This window comes from Schistocerca cancellata, chromosome 2 (genome assembly GCF_023864275.1).
Source record: "Schistocerca cancellata isolate TAMUIC-IGC-003103 chromosome 2, iqSchCanc2.1, whole genome shotgun sequence".
NCBI classification, from domain to species: domain Eukaryota; kingdom Metazoa; phylum Arthropoda; class Insecta; order Orthoptera; family Acrididae; genus Schistocerca; species Schistocerca cancellata.
In genome coordinates this window covers 900298048-900319028 of record NC_064627.1, presented here as the reverse complement: position 1 = coordinate 900319028, position 20981 = coordinate 900298048, and the positions used below count along the sequence as shown (strand labels likewise).

At 41.8% G+C, this 20981-nt stretch overlaps 1 protein-coding gene across 2 annotated transcripts in view; it reads right to left on the bottom strand.

Annotated features, from left to right (window-relative positions):
* Positions 1–20981, bottom strand: part of LOC126162839 (arginyl-tRNA--protein transferase 1) — a 183930-nt gene that overhangs the window by 6110 nt on the left and 156839 nt on the right. For both annotated transcript variants that reach the window (XM_049919601.1, XM_049919602.1), the window contains exon 9: positions 19762–20014. In XM_049919601.1, the coding sequence (XP_049775558.1) occupies positions 19762–20014 (253 nt within the window). The remainder of the gene's footprint in view (positions 1–19761; positions 20015–20981) is intronic.

Here is a 20981-nt window from a genome sequence, read left to right as displayed (position 1 = left end):
CTTCTACTCCATTGATGAATTTTTTAGTAAAACCAACTGATTTGTATATAAGTACAACATAACTTCTGCACAATTTCAGTGCAGTAATGTGTTCATTGAAAATGTGTGTGTGTGTGTGTGTGTGTGTGTGTGTGTGTGTGTAAGTATAATCTAACTTCTGCACCATTTCAGTGCAGTAATGTGTTCATTGTAAATAAGTATTACAGTAGTTGTATTACATGTTTGTTTATTACCTTATAAATAAATAAAAAACTTTTATTTTAAATTCAGTGCATTAGTATTTGTAAAATGACTCTTAGTGTTCATTAAAATATGACTATCATTCCACTTGGGACCTGTGGAATGGTACATTAGCTTATTTGTTTTAGTTGTAAATATTTGTCATGTATTGTTGTTTTTCTGACATGTTCCACATCCTGGAGGACCTCCTCACTACGGATCAATTGGAATGAAAGTGAATCTAATCTAATAATCTAAAACATGCACCATTCATACACAAGAGGTAGCACACCTCATGCACACATGACTGCCAACTCCAGCATCTTGGAGGGGGTGGGGAAGGGGAAGGAATAGTAGTGTACGGGTGGGGAGAGAGAGGAACACTGTCTGATGGAGTGTGCATGGACTAGAATATCACCAGGCGCAGCGTCAGGAGGTGTGGAAAAAAGGAACAAAAAGGGGAGGAGCAGTGAAAGATTGGAGGATGTGTTGGCAGACGGTGTCAAATAAACAGGGCGGGAGATGAGAATGGGGAGGAGATGATAAGACAGAGGGGGTAGAGGATTTGGGGACAGTAGTTATCATAGGGATAATCATGGGAGCAGAGAATGTGTTGTAAGGATAATGCCCATCTGCACAGTTCAGAAAAGCTGGTGGTGGACAGAAGGATCCAGATGGCTCGGGCAGTGAAAAAGCCACTGAAATCAGGTGTGTTAAGTTCAGCTGCATGTTGTGCCACAGCATGGTCTATTTTGCTCTTGGCCACAGTTTGGAAGGGAGCATTAATCCTGGTGAACAGCTGATTGGTAATCATATCAAATATAAAGCTGTGCAATGATTGCAGTAGATCTGGTAAATGACATGGCTGCTTTCACAGATGGCCTGGCCCCTTGCAGAGTAGGATAAACGTGTGACAGGACTGGGTGGGCAAGGGGTTGGTATTGGAGCGGCATGGGGATGGGCTAGGATGATGTGGAGGTTGGGTGAGCGACAGTACACCACAATAAGAGAGGGGGGGGGGGGGGGGAAGTATCTTGGGTAGGATGTCCTTCATTTCAGGGCATGATGATAGCTAATCAAAGCCCTGGCAAAGGTTGTGGTTCAGTTGGTCCAGTCCGGAGTGGTACTGGGTTATGAAGGAGATTCTCCTACGTGGCAGGTTCTTGGGGACGGTGGGAGGATTGAGGCTGTGAGGGAAAATGGCATGGGAGATCTGTTTGCGGACTAGATCTGAGAGAGAGTGCCTGTCTGTGAAGGCCTTGGTGAGAGCTCCACCATACTGAGCAAGGGAGTTTTTTTTTTGTCACTGCAGATATGCCATCCCCTGCTGGCCAGGCTGTATGGGGTGGATTTTTGTGTGTGAAAAGGATGACAGCTGTCAAAATGCAGGTATTGTTGGTGGTTGGCTGGTTTAATGTGGAAGAGGTGTGGATTGAGCTATCAGAGAGGAGGTGGTCAACACGTACGAAGGTGGAATGCTGGGTCGGAGAGGACCATGAGAAGTGGATGGGAGAGAAGGGGTTGAGGTTGTTAAGGAAGAAAGATAAGATGTCTTGGCTCTCTCCAGATCATGAAGATATTATCAATGAACCTGAACCAGACTAAGGGATTGGTGTTTTGGGAGGCCAGGAAGGTCTCTCTAGATGGGCCACAATATGGTTGGCATAGGACAGTAGCATGTGGGTGCTCATGGCTGTGCCGTGTATTTGTTTATATACCTTCCCTTCAAAGGAGAAGTAGTTGTGGGCTAGGATAAAGTCAGTAAGGTATATGAGAAATGAGGTAGTGGATATGGAGTCTGAAGGACTTTGGAAAAGGTAGTGTTCAGCAGTGCTAAGACTGTAAGCATGAGGGATGTTAGTGTATAGGGAGACGGCGTCAACAGTGACATGTAGGGATCCAGATGGTAAAGGGGTGGGGATGGTAGAGAGTCAGTGAAGGAAGTGGTTAGTGTCTTTGACGGGTATTTGATTGGGGGTGTTGGTCAATGAGAGCCAATATTCTTTCAGAGGGAGCACCATAACCAGCCACAATAGAGTGTCCAGGATTGGGTTTGTGGATTATGGGGAGCATGTAGAAGGTGTGTGTGTGTGTGTGTGTGTGTGTGTGTGTGTGTGTGTGTGTGTGTGGGTTGTCATAAGGGTGAGGAGGGAAAAATATTCAGAGGAGATGTTCTGGGAAGGGTCTAAGGCTTTAAGCAGGGACTGGAGATTGTGTTGGACTTCTGGGATGGGACCACTCTGACAGAGTTTATAGTTGGAGGAGTCAGGTAACCGACAAACGCCTGACAAACGCCTTCCACCAGGCAGTCACTGCAATTCATAACAACAGTGATGGAACCTCTGTCTGCAGGTAGGATCATTAGGTCAGGGTTTGTTTTGAAGTTGTTTCTGGGTGTTCTTTCTTCTACTGGAAGGTTGGTTTTCTGAGGAAGAGACCTGGGGAAGGATGGTGAGGCTAAGTTGGAGGTATGGGATTCCTGGAAGGTGAATAGTGGGTGGTTAAGTGGGAGGGGGGAAGGATCACAGTTGGATGGTTGTAAGAACTGGAAGAGGCAGGGTTAATGTTGGAATTAGGGTGGTTTTGGTTGGAGGGATTGGTAGCAAAGAAGTGCTTCCATTGTAGGAATCAGGAGGACGAGTGTAGGTCTTTGACAAGTCCAGCGAGATTAAATTTGGGTGTAAGGCTAAAGGTGAGGCCTTTTGATAGAACTGAAAGTTCTGTGGAGCTGAGGGTTTTGGTGGAAAGGAATAGGTGGTTCTGTGACGTCTGTGCCATGGAGATGCGTTTTTGAAGTACCAGGTTTGTGAGGACTAGGGATTGGCAGAAAGTGAAAAGGTTTAGGTCATAGTGAAAGGAGGGGAGGATTCCAGCAAAAGGAATCTTTACAGTTAGGGCTTTTGGGAGGGGAGGGGGGAGATTCCATGGTTTAACCAGAATTTGAGGAACAAGATGTGGGACTGGGTTTAAGCCAGGGAAAGGGATACTTTTCTGAACTGGTGCAGAAAGATGGGGCAAGGTATATTGTGGTAGGAATTGTGTAAACAGAATGAGAATGATGCAGAAGTGGTCAAAATAGGTGTTGATGGTTGTGAGAGGAGTTGGATAAGTGAAAAGATGAGTAAAATGCATACAAAAATACATAAGGCACACAGAAACATGTACAGATATGCAAAAATATAAACAGATACATAAAAATATACACAAATACATGAAACTGCATAAAATTTTGCATGAATGTCCTTCAGACTCCAAACCCACTGTCTCATTCCTCATACACCTAACTGATTCATTAAAGAAAAGGAGATTTTATAGTTGTCAGTTTTGCTAAGTCAACTAGTGGCAGATGCTGTATTACAACTAACTGTCAACTTTATTACACAACATTGGAGATTGTGCTTTTCTTGAGGAGTTTTAAAGTTCTTCACTGTATTTTGGCCATTGTGTCCTTATTTAGTACACAATATGCAGATTCGTCCTATAGCTGGTTCAACTTGCCTAAGTACATCAGGTTGGGCGGATAACAGTTGTGTTGCCTTTTCCACCAGTAAGACCATAATATCAGTATCATCACTGAGGCGCTACTGGACCTTGTCCTTGATGCAGGTAGCTTGGGATGAAAAATGTCCAAGTAAAGTTTGGTCAGTAAATTTTAAGAAATAAGTTTAATCTGACAAACACATGCAAGTATGGCAACTGTTAATCATTTTGAATGCCAAAACGAAGATTTGTAACAATATTAAAGAAGGAAAGTTGCTACTCACCATATAGCAGAGATGCTGAGTCGCAGATAGGCACAACAAAAAGATTCACACAATTATAGCTTTCAGCCATTAAGGCCTCTATCAACAATAGACACACACACACACACACACACACACACACACACACACACACACACACACACACACACACACACGAGCACAGAGGACAAGCTGTATCGGAATCAGGCAATCTATCTGATGAACTACAACAGTTCTGCAAAGCAGATACTGTGAACAGGAAATTCACTATGCCTCATACCCAGCCCATGTTACAAAGTGAAGAACTGGAATAGTTGTCTTGCCGTACATAAGCGGTGTTTTTTTTTAAAAATAGGATGATTACAGAACAAATACAGTTAAATGCTTCTTCCATCTGCCAACAAAACTCAGAGCTCTTCTGTGCTCAATGAAGGAAATGTTAGTTAAGATGCCACAGTGTTCATAAGATTCCCCGTAACAAATAGGGATTCATGTTGGACAAACACATCACACTGTGGAAGACAGACACATCAAAAATGACACATTTGTCTGGACCAACCATGTTTTGTACTGTCATTTAAGAAGCGGTGGAAATTTGCAGAGCCATAACACTTGTGAACAGAGGCACTGGCTTCAAACTTGGGTCCAGCACTGGTAATATTAAAAGTCATGGCAACCACAAAGGGAAACTATTGATCATATATGGGATGACGCTTTGGTATCACCTTAAATATTTGGATGGCAATGACAAGGATGGTTGCATAACACCAGAGATGCATTTTTTGGTATATTACTTCTGACAGAGGGTACTGGTGTGGCAGATGGCAGTGCATAGTAGAAACAACAGCCTTTTTGCTTGTGCCAGAATCTTTGGTTCATCATCTGAAGATGGCATAGCTGTCATTCCCACAACCGATTATGAAATTTTTGCTACTGGTTGCCAAATTTGGCACCTTCATGCATTCCCTATTTATGTTGGGATAAATAGGAGGTTTCAATGATATCTCAGCTGTGTGTGTGTGTGTGTGTGTGTGTGTGTGTGTGTGTGTGTGTGTGTGTCATACCCGAAGATGTTGTCAGCTGCACTGATGAAATATTGTAGGAATTTCAAGAAGTTCAAAATCGCGCCAAAGAACCATTTGTGATACCTTCCCATACCTCGGTAAGGACAAGCAGCCATTGGGATAATATATTATTTGCTTCATATAGTCATTTGTAAAACAAGGAAGGTACTTCAGCTTGACAAGAAACTTCAACAGAATCAAATGTCACTTACAGGAACAAAGAAAGAGATTTTCCCAGAATTTTCAAACTGTTTTAAGAAGAACATTTATGACCTATATTCTATCATCATCCTGAAAAAGACTAAGCCAGAATGCAGCATAACATATACCAAGGAATGAAGAATAAGAATGTCATTCTATGCACACTACTTCCTGAAGTAGCAGTGAGCAAAGAAGGAAAGAACAAAGAAATTACTAGCTTTTGTAACACCACAAATTATAGTGTGACGTCATCGATCAAATGATTCACGATTTTCCAACTAAGGTTGCTTGTACGAGATGGCCAACGCATTTCTTTTATAATGTTCTAGACATGGCAGAAATTTCAATCTCCAGTTGGTAAATGAATTCACGAATGGGAAACAACAAAGAGAGTGACAGCAGCAAGAAAGCCAATCAAATGAAGAAGTGGCTACAGGAACAGGCAAATTAAAAAGGTGAAAGAAGTGTCAAATTGGAATGTGCAAAGGAAACAAGACCAACGACATCTGTGAGAAATACAAAAAAGCCATCTGCAAAAAATGTGATGAAATGTACCAATGATATGATGATAATGCTTAGCAATAAACAAGAGAAATAAATTAAAAACTCCAGCTCTCTACCCAAGGAAATTATCAATAAACTGCAGGGTTGCAGTTCTTTGTCTCCCAGATTATACAGCCACCCAATGTCCAGAAATCTGTACAGAAACAAAAAACTGGTTCAGAACAAAATGAAAGTCATAAACTATGCTTGGACCACATCCTACAAGCTGTAGCAGCACCACAGCTTTAGATAGGAAAGTTAGCTTCGGTGCAACATTTCTGAGCACACAAGTTACAGCCAGGCGTGGGCCTGTTGACAGTAAGTTACGCTGACCAGAGGTTGCAAAATAGATTGGAGGCCACAGAGCCATCAACCACTGAAAAGAGTAAATGCAGCGGTTTGCATGGTGCAAGTTACAGGCAGAGGGGGCCCACTGGTGCGACCTAGGTGTTGTGAGTATGTGACTCGGAGCGGTGCATTAACAAAACAGAGGCGCAAAGCTGCGTATAAATAGGTGCCGATTTTCTAACAAGGCATTCAAGTGAGGCATCTCTCCTGGGCATGTCACACCACCGGCTACACGCAGATGGGACACCAGTCCACGGCAGGTCGCTTGTTTGGCCAGCTGAGGCAGACGCAGAGTCCGTAGCCAGCTAGCGACGGGCCACTCCACGGCTCGCTACTGCGGGCAGTCGTCTTGCCTCCCAACACGCACCGGAGACATGAAGGGCGAGGGCCACAGATTCTGCTGTTGGATCATGGGTGCTCGTTGTTACCGTGTTCTTAGCCACACTGGTGAGGGAGCGCACCGCGGGTCGCCTTGCAGCAGGTGGCACTGAGGCGGCAGAGGCGAAGGCCGCTGAGGTGGCTACCAGCGCATCCTAACATCACAGCCGTACAAGGCTGACACACTGCAGTGCGGGCATGGGTCGCTGAGGCAGCCATTCTGCGCCAAGCCATTTTGCAGCATGTCCTCAGCATTGTGAGACCCGGTGACACAGACCGAGGGAATGCAGCACTGTAGTTGGAAATAATAAAACACTTGGAAAGCTCGGACGAGTCTTAATACGGTGCCTTCTACCTCTTACCACTACATTTGGTGTTGCTGTTACATTCGGTGTCAGAAGTTCCCACTACATTTGGTGTCAGAATAGCGGGTGTCGTTTGTACAGTACAACGTTCGAGCCCACCCGCCGGCATTACAGTCACAAAACGTGGTGAGTGTTGACCAATTTTTCTTTTTGAGTGTTGGACGTTTTTTTCTTATTTTTGTGTGTGTTTTGAGTATGGCTCCTGGCAGGCCAGTTTGGATGTTTTGCGTAGGCATATTATTTTGCTGTCAGAGTAAGTGTTACTGTATTTGGGGCAGCAAAATTTATTATTTTTTTCTTTTTTGTGGCATTTGATTACTTTTGTATTGGTTTATGATGATACTAAGTGTGATGATACAGAGCTGTAGTAAGTCAGGTTGTTCTTGTACTTAAATAAATGTTTTGTTTAGGGACTAACTGGGAACGAAAGCAACACAATGGCACAGTCACGGACGATTTGTGTGTCAGAACCAGGTGTGGATTTTGATGGAAAAGGTAGCACAATTGATAGCGGACAATACGCAGTTGTGAAGTGAATTAACGTCTAGAAGTGAGCAGAAAATTGCATGGGATCAGTCGTTGTTGCCTAGGATGTCGCAGCAGGAGACTGATCCACCTGCCACAAGTTTGATTATTCCATTTTCTGGCAAGGCATCTGAGGATGTGCGTTTGTTTGTGGAGAACTTGGAAACTTCAGCTATGATAATGATTGGTCGGATGAACAGCTGTTACATGTAGCCAAGATTAGATTAATGAGTGAAGTGAAGACATATGTAAAGTGTTCTGAGGCCTTAAGGAAGACAAGACAGTTTAAGCAGTTGAAGGAGGGGCTTTTACAAAGTACAAGAAACAGAACAGCGCTTGGTACTTTAGGGAGAGGCTGAGTACAATGACGAAGAGACAGGGGGAGACAGTAGAGAAATTTGTGGACAGGATAAGAGAAATTAACGAGTATACTTACGAGTTGGGTCAGAGCGATGAAGCAAATGGTGTTCTGTTGCAGGAGGCCAAGCAATGGACACTTGAAGTATTTTTGTGGGGGTTACCAGCACATATATCGCGGAAAGTGCGTGAAGGGACTCTGAAAGATTTGTATTCAGCCATTCAGCTGGCAATCCAATGTGAGGAAATAGACTTGGCAATGGGGGTACGTGATAGACAAACAGTGTTTGCAGTGGGTATAAAATGTGATAAGTGTGGTCGTACGGGACATGTACAGAGGCAATGTACCCAGTCACTGAGGAATAGATGAAGGGGTTGAAATCAGCAGCGTGGAGGATGGAGAAGTGGAGTTAGTAGAGGTGGACAATCGTTAAACGGCAAAGGGGGCCCAAGACCCACCTAAGGGAGCTCCCGTTTAATTTCAATGCTACGAATACGTATGCAGAGGTGGAATGTTCAGTGGTAGGATCCATAGGAACTAAAAAGTTTAAGATTTTGTTGAGCACAGGGGCGCAAGTGTCAGTGGCTACTAAGAATTTAATGGGACGAAGGAAGTTAGACCCACCACGTTATAGGTTGCATGGAGTGGGGGATAAGGAGGTCACAACTTTGGGGTCAGTGACTTTCGCATAGGGAAAGTCCGATTTGATGTATGCATGGAAGTAGTACCATGGGTAAGTGAGGGCTACGATATGATTCTAGGAGTAGACTTCTTGCATCAACATCATGCCAAAATTGAACTTGGACAACGAACTGTGGAACTTGGTGGAATGTTATTTCAGCTACGGGAAACTGTTGTCGATGCAGAGCTGTCATGAGGGGGGTTGAATTAATGAACAAACCAATTGAACCACGTACATTAGCATTAAGGCTTAATTCACATGAGTGTGTGTCTGGTGGCACCGGGAAGTCGCTTTGGGTAAGTGTGGAGTCGAATCTACCTGTGGGTACAGTATGTGTTATTGAACCATTGGAGGATAATGAAGTTTTGGGTCCATTGGGTTGTTTTGTGAAACATAGTATTGTACGCATACAAGAGGGAAATGACAGGCGAGTAGTCCTCGTAAACATGGTTCATTTTAGTGCTGCAGATGCGAATTTGAGAAAAGGAGTTTTAGTAGCAAATTTGGATGTGCCAGATGACAGAGATTTGTGTTCGAGAGGTAGGCAAAGTGATCAACCACTAACTGCTGATAGAACTGCATTGCGTGACAAAATTAAGCATTTGAAAGGAGGAGAAAGAGAGCATAAGGAAGAATTACTGGGGAATTTAAGAATTTGTTTTTTCCGCAAGGGCCGTTGCCAGCAACTCCATTATTTCAACATAGGATACCAACAGGGAATGAAGCACCTGTTTACCGTAAACTATACAGAATATCAAGGTATTTGCAGCCAATTGTGGAGGATTTCAGCAGCTTGCGGATGGTATTATAGAGCACAGTAATAGTTGCTGGGGAGCGGGCACTGTCATCGTACCTAAAAAATCTATGGATGGAACTAAGAAATACAGGTTCTGTTGTGACAACTGATACCTCAATAATAAGACAGTAATGGACGCATACCCGATTCCAAACATATCGGAGACTTTGGATCACTTAGGACAGTGCCAGTACTTTTCTACGATGGATTTGACAAGTGGTTATCATCAGACAGAGGTGGCTCCAGAGGATCATCCAAAAACTGTGTTATCTACTCCTGGAGGCCATTACCAGTACATCAGAATGCCATTCAGTTTGAAAAATGCTCCGGCAATGTTTCAGAGGTTGCTAGACAGTGTCTTGAGGGGTTTGAAACCACGGCAGTGTCTTGTCTATTTGGATGACATTATAATGTTTTCAAGTAGTAAGGAGCAACACAGACAGCGGTAAAGGAAGTCTTTATGTGGTTAAGAGCAGCTTGTTTGACATTGAGCCTGGAGAAGTGTCATTTTGCATTAGAAGTAGTAAAATATTTGGTTCATATTATTAATAAGGATGGAGTGCGAACAGATCCGAGGTTCGTACAGGCTGTAAGGGATTTTTGGGAACCGAAAACAGTTAAGGAAGTGCAGTCATTCATCGGAATTTGCAATTTCTATCGAAAGTTCATGAAGGGTTTTGTAGATTTAGCACAGTCGTTGACTTGATTGTTACAGAAGGGTGTGAAATTTGAGTGGACAAAAGAGTGTCAGAAAGCATTTGACAAACTGAAAGAAGTGTTAATATCAAGTCTGGTTCTTGTGTTTCCAGATTTTGAAAAGAAGTTTATACTAGCATGTGATGCATTGAATCAAGCATTAGGGTGTGTCCTTAGTCAGGAAATTGATGGGAAAGAACATCCTGTAGCCTATGCATCTAGGCAGCTGAATGCAGCAGAGAGGAATTACTCAACAACAGAGAGGGAGATGCTTAGCATAATCTATGGAAACACATATTTTAAATGTTATTTATATGGGAGAAGATTTCGGGCAGTGACAGATCATGCTGCGTTGAAGTGGATGTTGGGGTTGAAGGATCCGTCCAGTAGACTCGCTAGATGGGCTGTGAGGTTTAGTGAACTCGACTATGAGGTGGTGCACAAGCCAGGGAAGAAGCACGGTAATGCGGGTGCACTAAGTAGGAAGGTGGCAAAAGTAGAAGTCATAGGTTACGACCTAGTGGTATGGCAAGAATTACAGGACGCGCACAACAATTGTAAATTTTATCGGACACAGCCACAATTTAATATGTATGATGGTCTTCTGTGCAGGGAAACGAAGTTAGGGCCAAGGGTAGTAGTGCCAGCGAAACTGAGAGATGAGGTTTTAAAGGAAGCACATGATCACGTGTTATCTGGTTATGGAGGGTGTAGAGCGATGAATAGGAGAGTGGGGGGAGCTATCGGTGGAGAGTTAGGAAAGTAAATGTGGATCAGTATATCAAGAATTGTATACCATGTGTGCAGAGAGCAGATTTGAGTCGGGAACAGATACAACTATGACGATTGCCGGAAACAACATGTCCATTCTCTATGCTTAGGACCTTTCAGGCAAACACCATCAGGGAACAGATTCGTTCTGACAATAATAGACCATTTTTCAAGGTATGTGGAGATGGTGGCTATGCCAAATCAACAGGCAGCAATGGTTGTGCAAGCGTTAGTAAACCCAAAATTGTTAAGGCTTTCGTGGCCATTTGTTGACAAACTGCCTATTGGCTTCTGTCTCGGGTTCTTCGGCCAACGTTCATCTAATGATTTTTCTGACGTTTCGCCAGCACGAGTGGCTGGCATTGTCAAAGCTTCACCCTCCATTGCCGGTAGTTCACCACCAGCAATGGAGGGTGAAGCTTTGACAATGCCAGCCACTCGTGCTGGCGAAACATCAGAAAAATCATTAGATGAACGTTGGCTGAAGAACCCCAGACAGAAGCCAATAGGCAGTTTGTCGTTAGTAAACAACTAGATTTTGAAGTTTGGTGTACCGGAGAGAATAATTACTGACCCAGGGACCAACTTTATGTTGGATTTAATGAAGGAACTGTGTAAATTGTTGAACATAAAGAAGTTGAGGACGAGCACGTTGCATCCACAGGCCAACGGAAGGACAGAACGGGTACACAGAACAATTGGGAAGATGCTGAGTTTTTATGTGGGTTCTCATCATCATCAGTGGGACGAGTATTTGAAGCATATTGTATGTGCATACAATGCGAAAATCCATACAAATATCGGTTTGTCTCCACATGAGGTAGTGTACGGGCGAAAAATGCTGTCACCATTTGATTTAGTGAAGCTACAGAAAAGAAACAGCGGTGACTCTGTACGTCAATTCGCGAGAACAATTCGGGATGTTTGGAAACGGGTACAAAAGGTGAATGTGGAAGCTTTGGAAAAGCAGGAAGACGCAGTGAAGCGGAAAGGAAGTTTACCGCAGTACAGAGTGGGGCAATGGGTAAGGCTGTCCAGCCCCTATATGCGAAAAGGGAAAAACGAAGAAGTTCCTCACAAGGTATCAAGGGCCACAGCAAGTTGTTGAAACCAAATCCCCCATTAATGTCAAGCTTCAGCTGCCAACTAGAACAATGATAGTACACATTGGGTGGTTATGGCCATTTAAGGGTTGTCTGGACGAGATTCCAGGCATATCACAGAAGGAAAGAGGAAGTAAGAGAGAGTGAAGAGAGGTGCTAAGCACAGAGAAAACCAGGAAGATAGAGTACAGCATGAAGTACCGTATGCTTTGTGATTCAGAAAGTAGTAGAGTATTTGTAGTTTTTTCTTCATTTTCTTATCTATCATTGGGTTTGCATAGATTAATTAGGCATTGTATTTTTGTATATGTATTTTCGAGTATAGAGTGCTGCGGGCAGCAGTCGTTTGGAAGAGGGAGGAAGGGTGATGATGATACATGTCCTCAGGTCATTGAAAAGGGGAGCATTGAGCAAGTTTGTGGAAGTGAAAACTAAGGAAGTATTGCTGATTTCAGCAGCTAGCAACTGGTATGCCGAGATGACAGGGGAGGAATTACAAAGCTGCCATAGAGGGAAGGTAACGGTATATCCAGCCAGGGTGATGCGCACCAATCTGGACACATGCATGGTGCAGTTACTTTTAGCCAGGAGGAAAGAAATAGACTGTTCAAGGGATATTGTGGAGCCAAAACTGAGCTTGCAATAAGTCAGGATGCATTGGGTCTTCTCCACCTATGAGAATTTGGTGGTAGTAGCAAGTTGTTTTGAGCGGGGAGTATTTGTAGAAGCGAAATGCATAGGGCTCGAGGGGAGCAGAATTTTAATCAATGGAACTGCGTGTAACATACTAGGACCAACTTTCCACCTGCCAGCATCTATTTCAGGAGTCTCCAAATGAATGTTACACAGCCACAGCTGTACTGTCTAGAAGCCACTTCAGAATTTTGCCAAGGCAGAATCTGACCTTGTTAAATCAAGCTATGGAGCCAGGTCTGTTGAGATCCATAAACCAGTTCATTTTAGAGCAAGAGCGGCACATATCAGCCGAACAAATGGTTCAAATGGCTCTAAGCACTATGGGACTTAACATCTGAGGTTTTCAGTCCCCTAGACTTAGAACTACTTAAACCTAACTAACCTAAGGACATCACACACATCCAAGCCCGAGGCAAGATTCAACCTGTGATTGCAGCAGCAGCACGGTTCTGCTCGGCCACAGTGGCTGGCTCAGATGAACAGCTTGTGCAACATGTCACTCAGTATAGGGAAAGGCAACGGCAAAGAACGATCATTTTGAGCACCTCTGTGCTAAGTGTCTTTGCAGCCTTAACTTTGTTATGTGTTGTTTTCATTTTGATCAGGCGGAGAGCCAATTCCAGGAGGGAACCAAGGGTAGTCCAAGTCCCAGTGGATTGAATACCGAGGGCGTGAGACGAGTAGGTAATGGGTTGATTGAGCAGTGGTCGTCCAGTAAGGAATTTTACGTTTTGTTTCATGTTGTGTTTTAAGGGGTACTAGACCATATTTAAGTTTTCTAAAAGTAAGGAAATATGTCATAGGTGCCGACCCTAACAAGTTAAGAGTTAGTTAAAGGTCGACCCGGGGACCGGATCTTTCCGAAGGGGGGAGGGGAATAATGTAGCGACACCACAGTTTAAGATGGGAAAGTTAGATTCAGTGCAACATTTCTGAGCGCACAAGTTACAGCCAGGCATGGGCCTGTTGACTGTAAGTTATGCTGATCAGTGGTTGTGAAGTAGTATGGAGGCCACAGAGCCGTCGAACCACTGAAAAGAGTAAATGCAGTAGTTTGCACGGTGCAAGTTACAAGAAGAAGGGGCCCACTGGTGCGACCTAGGTGATGTGAGTACATGACTTGGAGTGGCGCGTTAGCGAAACAGAGGAGCAAAGCCACATATAAATAGGTGCCGGTTTTCTAACAAAGCATGCAAGTGTGGCTGCTCTTCTGGACGGCGGGGCATGTCACACCACCGGCTACTCGCAGCAGTAGATGGGGTGCCAGTTTTCCAGTCCATGGTGGGTCGCTGGTTAGACCCTCTGAGGCTGACACGGGGTCCGTAGCCAGTCAGCAATGGGCCATTCCACGGCTTGCTACTGCAGGCAGTTGTCTTGGCCCCCTATATGCACCGGAGTCATCCAGGGCAAGGGCTGCAGATTCAGCTGCCGGATCGTGGGCACTTGTTGTCGTGTGGCACTGAGGCGACAGATGCAAAAGCTGCTGAGTTGGCTACCGGTGCATCCTGACGTTGCGGACGTACTAGGCCGACACAAAGCAGTGCAGGCACGGGTCGCTGACGCAGCCATTCCATGCCAAGCCATTTCGCAGTCAGCAAAGTGGTGTCCTCAGCATTGCGGGACCCGATGGTGCAGACTGAGGGGAATGCAGTGCTGTAGTTGGAAACAACAAATCTCTTGGAAAGCTCGGACGAGTCTTAAAACAGTGCCTTCTACCTCTTCCCGCTACATTTGGTGTTGCTGTTACATTCGGTGTCAGAAGTTCCCACTACAAAGCATTATATTTAGAAAAATAGTGTGTAACACAGAAGCACCTGCTTATTCATTGGCCAATATTTAGCCTCGTTATTGATATCTTTTGTAGGAAACTGTGATTTGGGAGCGTTTATTAATAGGTTAAAAATTTTTAAACTTAACAGCTCTGATTTACTGGTTAGCTTCAATGTCATCTCCTTATTCACTAAAGTACCTGTTTTTGATTAGCTGCATTGTTTAAGCCTGTGTTCACCTCCACTTACTTTTATTTGATAAACAGTATTTTGAACAGAATGATGGTGTCACCACAGATAGCTCTCTCTCACCCACGGCAGCTACTTTATATGTATAGAATTTTGAAGAAAAAGTTATCACATCTGCAGTTTTAAAATCAAAACTCTTCTGGAGAAATGCCGATGAGACATTCATAGTTTATTCTTTGGTGAGGACAAGGTCATATAGCTGCTTTAGAATCTTTACTTTATTCATGAAAATATCAGATTTACAATGGAATGGGAAATGAACAGCTGTCCACCATTTTTGGATGTATAAGTTCAACGTAAGAAGGATGAGATTTAAGGATGTTGCATGTACTGAAGCCCATCCATACTGGTTTATACTTAAAGCATCTAGCTGCCACTATCTTTCACAAACTATGAGCGTAATTAAAACTTTAGGAAATAGGGTGCATGTAGTGTCCAATACTGACAGGCTACAGGGCGCATTGCTATATTCAATAAAAATGGATATAAAAAACAGCACATTAAGAGAGCTCTGCAAAGAAAAATCCCAGACCAACCGAAGGAAGAGCAAGAAGAAAGAGATGTAAAGTCTATAGCCTTACGTATGAAAATTGCCAGAATAATGAAGAAGCATTACATTCATGTTATCTTTCTCCCACTGGCTAAGGCAGCAGATCTTCTAGGATCTGTGAAAGGTTATATATGAAATTATGAAATCCCTTGTCAATGTGACAAAAGGACACACAATATGCACTGTATAAGAATGGTGTATCATGACAAACAATATGCACCATATAAGAATGGTGCATCGAACACCAATGATCCACTCGCCTTCTACAGCCTAACAAATCTGGAGTGGTTGAATCTTGTATTTCCACTGGCCACTCCATGGATTACAGGAAAGACAAGACACTGACTGCAGCCTTATCTTATTGGTATTCAGTGGAGCTGTGGAAATACAATTATCTGATAATCTGCTCAACCGAGAGTTTTCAGCTCAACATATCACAGAAACCACTCATTTCATGTCTGCACTCTCAAAAGAATTATTGTTCTGAATCTTCACTGTCTGGCATTCCAATACATGCCATTCATTTTAATAATAAACCACATAATCCATTTGCACTGGTATTTTCTGGCACTGGGCTTGATTTGTTTTACTGTTATATGCATAAACTTTTATCTATGACAGATACTTTCGTTGCCAACAGTGTTATCTCTGGTGCATATGCATTTAATCCACAGTATTGTATCAAGTGGTTTAAATTCCGCCAGAAACTCACCTTGAGAGGTGAAGCAGTAACATCCAAACAAAAAAATAATACTATCATGGGTGATGGATTGCAAGAGGAAATATTAGGAACTTCAGAAACAGGTCACATTTCTGGGTAGACATGCAATGTTTTGTATAGAAAACTGTAATCTAAAAGTGTTAGAATTTTGAGGTAAAGTTTTGTGTGTGTGACATATGAAATGCTACCCAAAAATTCTCGAAATAAATGTGTAGCTTGGGAAGTCTAGCTAGTATGATGAAATGCCACCAGGTGGTACCCTGTATATCCTTTGTAACTCAGAACCTCAAGCAGTTCTGTGCTATGTAGTTGCATTTGGACTGTATGCACATTTCCTTATTGTTGTGTCTTGCAAAACTAATGAGGTGGGTGTCTGGGAGCAATGTAGGTGCATAAATTTCTGTTTTAGATTCACAAAAACAGAAGCAGAAACACACAACTTGTTGCAGTAAGCATTTGGAGAAAGATGCCTTAGGTCACAGTAAAAATTACTAGTGACTTATATGTTTTCAAGATGAGAGAACAGCATTTGACACCCCTCCCCCCCCCCACCCCCTCCCTTCAGGCACATTGTCAATTGGCATTACTCCTGAAAGTGTTGCTGCTTTTGGAATATGGTGATGGAACATTTTAGGCATAACATCCAAGACATACACAATATCACAGGGCTATCTTATGGGATGTGTCAGAGAACTTTGTCTGACGAACTGCACACATGATGGATTGATACAAAGTTTGTGCCACGAATTCTCAACAAAGAGCAGAAACAGCATCATGTGCAAGTCTGCAGCGAACTTCAAGAAAGGCTTTAAAGTGAACCAGACTTTCTTTTGAAGGTTGTTGCTGGTGATGAAAGCTGGGTATATAGGTATGATCACAAAACCAAATCACTTGACCCCACAAAAACCTGGCAAGTGAAGAGTAATGTGAAAACCATATTCACCTGTTTCTTCAACTTGGAAGAGATTGTCCATAAGAAGTTTGTCTCTCCTCGTTAGTCCATCAGTGCAGGTCTACTGTGATGTGCTGAGGCGTTTGAGGGAGAACATAAGAAGAAAAATCACAAGAAAAGTGGTGCATGGGCGATTGGTTCCTCCATCATGACACAGTGTGTTTTTTACCAAGAAGTTTCTGCTGAAAAACTATGTGACAGCTGACAAATTGTTTGTTGGCTTCTGTCTTAGGTTCTTTGCATGATGTTTATTTGATGATTTTCTGACGTTTGTCAAAGTTTCACCCTCCACTGCTGGTGATGGAGTGCAGTCCACCACCAGCAATGGAGAGTGGAGCTTTGATAATGCTGGAGCAATAAGAAAAATCAGACAAATGTCGACTGTCTGAAGAAACAAAGACAGAAGCCAACAAGCAATTTGTCAACAAGTGGCCACAAAAGCAACAATAATTTTGTACATGATAATTGTTCCACATCCTCCATATCCACCTAAAATGGCACTGACAGACTCATTTATTCCCCAGGATGAACCTCAAGTTAAAATGCCAATGATTTCTCACAGATGAGGAGATTCAAGCAGAATCACAAGTAGTACTAAACAGGCTCATTAAAAATGTGTTCCAGGGATCTTTCTTTTTGTGGAAAAACCACTGAAAGCGCTGTGTACACTCCTAAGGAGACTATTTTGAAGGATATAGTGATGAATTAGACCCAGATAAATAGTAATTTTTCTTTATTGATGAATTGTGGGAACTTTTGGTTAGCACCTTGTACAAATTTATATAAAAAATATAGATTTTACTTTAACTATGTTGTGGACTTTTAATGCAAATCCCATTACAGGTCAAATGATCCCTTTCTACTGTTCTACGGGTGTCACCCCACACCATACACCCACCGTCAATACTTCATTTTGCATCACATAAAGCTGTTCCATGGTAAGTAAAAATGTGGTTTGCAACTGCTAGGAATTATTGGAAAACTTCAGAACAGAATGGATGAGAGTATGAAACATACAGTTTCTCTATTACACAGTGATGATGAGGAAAATTGGACCTCAACAGAGCTGAATTCAGCCCAGTGAAGTCTTCAGTCCTGATAAGTATTCCACTCATAATATGTGTGACAGCTAATATTACAAGCTGTTATACCTCGAAAAACTGTACCGGAAGGGTTACATGTCACAAAATTTTGATAAATTCAGCTAAATCACTAACCCCCCCCTCTCCCCCAAACAGGAAGAAATCCATTTCTTTTATGATGTTGTACACAATTCTCCACAATAAATAAAGAAACAATGATGCGTCTTCCAGAGTTACTGAGAAATTGTCAGCTGAGGTCTTTCCTCCACTTCTGATCTCTACATGTTATGGAAATTTGCAAACATTATCAGTATCATTTTAATCAATAAATCTTGAGATTTCAATGATTAACTATATGCAGTGCATGAAAACGAGAAGTCAGTGAACATTCTTTTTTGCCTTTTATTGTACATGGTGTGTAAATGACCAAGCAACAAACTCTGAGAAATGATAGATCCTGCAAAGAGAACATAGTTTTAATTTTTAAAGTATTTGGTCCAACCTACCACTGTTTTCGGATTCATCATTTTTGATCCCGTTCTGAAATAAATGGCTTCATAAAGAAATTTAGGTCATCATATTAGGTTACTGCAATAGCCATGCAACAAATTCTGATTACCTAACCCATTACTTACCACACACATTTTCTGGATGTGCTCATACAACTAGTCTGAAGTATGGCAGGAACCACACAGTCCTTTGCATGACAACGAATATACACTCTTAAGAGAAGCTGAAGCATGTTACAAAAGGATCCAGATATACTCCTTCATTTAAATGGTATTACAAGGTCCAGCATGTCATCAACAATACTATAAGACTAGATGCCAAGGTTAAATCTTTGCTGGTGAAGTTTGATGAATATTGAATGAAACTTGGCTACACCTGTTGCTGAAGTATCCGTCCTAATGTGAAGTGCACCTTACCAATAAACATGGTATGCAGGACTGAAGGGGTCAGTGGAAGAATGTACTAATCCATAAGAATGTTTCTTGAGGTATTTTATGTTATATGTTTGGTTAAATTCAAATGCAAGAGTATAAAAACAATAACATAACACAATCTATATAGTAGAATGCACTTTCCAGAGGTACATATCAAACTACGGGTTACTAGGATATAGTGTTTTCAGAAAAACAGCAGGTAAATTGAGCATTCCAATCTTAACTGCATTATAGTTTCAAACTTTTTTCTGCAGACTCCTTCAATTAGTTAAATGTCATTGCAGAAACTACTGGACAAACCTAACATGCGGTACAAAAGCGGTAGTCCCTAAAACGTACGTACATGGCACCTACGTCTGTTTTGTGACACTTTAGGCTCTGAAAGAAGAATTAAACTGGCTGTGCATTCTGTATGTGACCATTCTGATATTTGGCTGAAGTATTTTAAGAAAACTGTGGGGGAAGACCAGATGGAGATTTGAATCACATAACTCCTGAATAGGAGTCTAGTGACTTAAACCAACATACAATCTCATTCAGCTAACAACCATTTATGAAATTTATGGTGTACATAGACGAAGGATACAGATTAACACAATACACAGAAGTATATTCAAGACCCACATGTTCTTAAATCAACACATCCACCCTGCATTACATGCTTTGAGCATGATTGCATAATACTAACACAACATATTGGAAAATATAGGTTTCTTCACAATTAGTCACTCTGTTACAGACAGCCACATTAGAGAGATGTGCAGTAAAACAATAATTATTATATTGAAAGGATGAATACAAAGTATCAAAGGTGAAATTACTGAACATGCAATTAATGTGAAGTTAAAAATTTGCACAGATAAAGGAAGGTTTAAAATGAAGACCAACAGTTTTCTGATACAATTAAAAAGAAATAATTTTGTGCATCTTTAAAATTTTACACATATTGGCAACAGTTCCAACCCTTCATTCTATACACAGTATTTGAAAGTTGATTTTCACGTACCTCATTTATGTTGATTTGACCGTCTTCATCCAGCACAGAAGAGTTTTCTTCAAAACGGCTATATCGACTGACATCTAGCTTTCTTTGGCACTGTTCTATAGGATGCCAAGTATATGTCTCTGGACACAGCAGAAATGATGGGTTGTATCTAGCTTTGTATCGCATTTTTGGACAAGTATGGATGTAAAAACCCATATAATAATACTTCAATGCTGAGCTGTGTGTGTGTAAAGACCTTACCAATGCAATCTCTCTGTAACAAAAGACAGTAAAAATTAGGATAGACTTTTACCACCACAATACATTTTCCTAGGGGCAATAGAAACAATTCAAAATAAACTGTGCAGGTATATTTAATAAAATGTGTTTTATTTTTGATTAGGATCTCTTAACTGATGGATATTATTACTTCAGTCTTAAAAAAATGACCATATCAACTCTGTTGCACACCTCCTCTTCTCCTCCTCTTCCTACTCCTACTTGCTACACATCACACATTTACAGAAATCAGTAGTACTGAAGAGTTAATCTCAAAATGTAATGAGTGGTCTATCCCAAAGAAAAAGGATTAACTTATTAACTTGTTTTCCTTCCCAACTTTTCCCTTAAGTATGAAACTATTAAAAAGCTGATGTGGCTGTGTTTGAGATATTAATTTTATAATCTTACTTATCGCGTGAAGACAGAAATTAATGCTTCATGATAGTGACATGCATCTGAAAAGTCTTTTGTACATTTCTGGTGGAACATAGTGCAATATATCTACACTATGTAATCAAAAGTATCCGGACACCCCAAAAAATTTCATATTAGATGCATTGTGCTGCCACCTACTGTCAGGTACCGCATATCAGTGACCTCAGTAGTCATTAGACATTATGAGAGAGCAGAATGGGGCACTCTGCAGAACTCACAGACTTTGAATGTGGTCAGGTGATTGGGTGTCACTTGTGTCATACGTCTGTAAGTGAGATTTGCACACTTCTAAACATCCCTAGGTCCACTGTTTCCGATGTGATAGTGAAGTGGATTAGATTAGATTAGATTAGATCAATACTAGTTCCATGGATCATGAATACGATATTTGGTAATGATGTGGAACGAGTCGAATTTTCCAATACATGACATAATTAGGTTAATTTAACAACATACTTAAGTTAATATAACAACTTTATTTTTTTGTGTGTTTTTTTATTTTTCTTATTTTTTATTTTTATTTT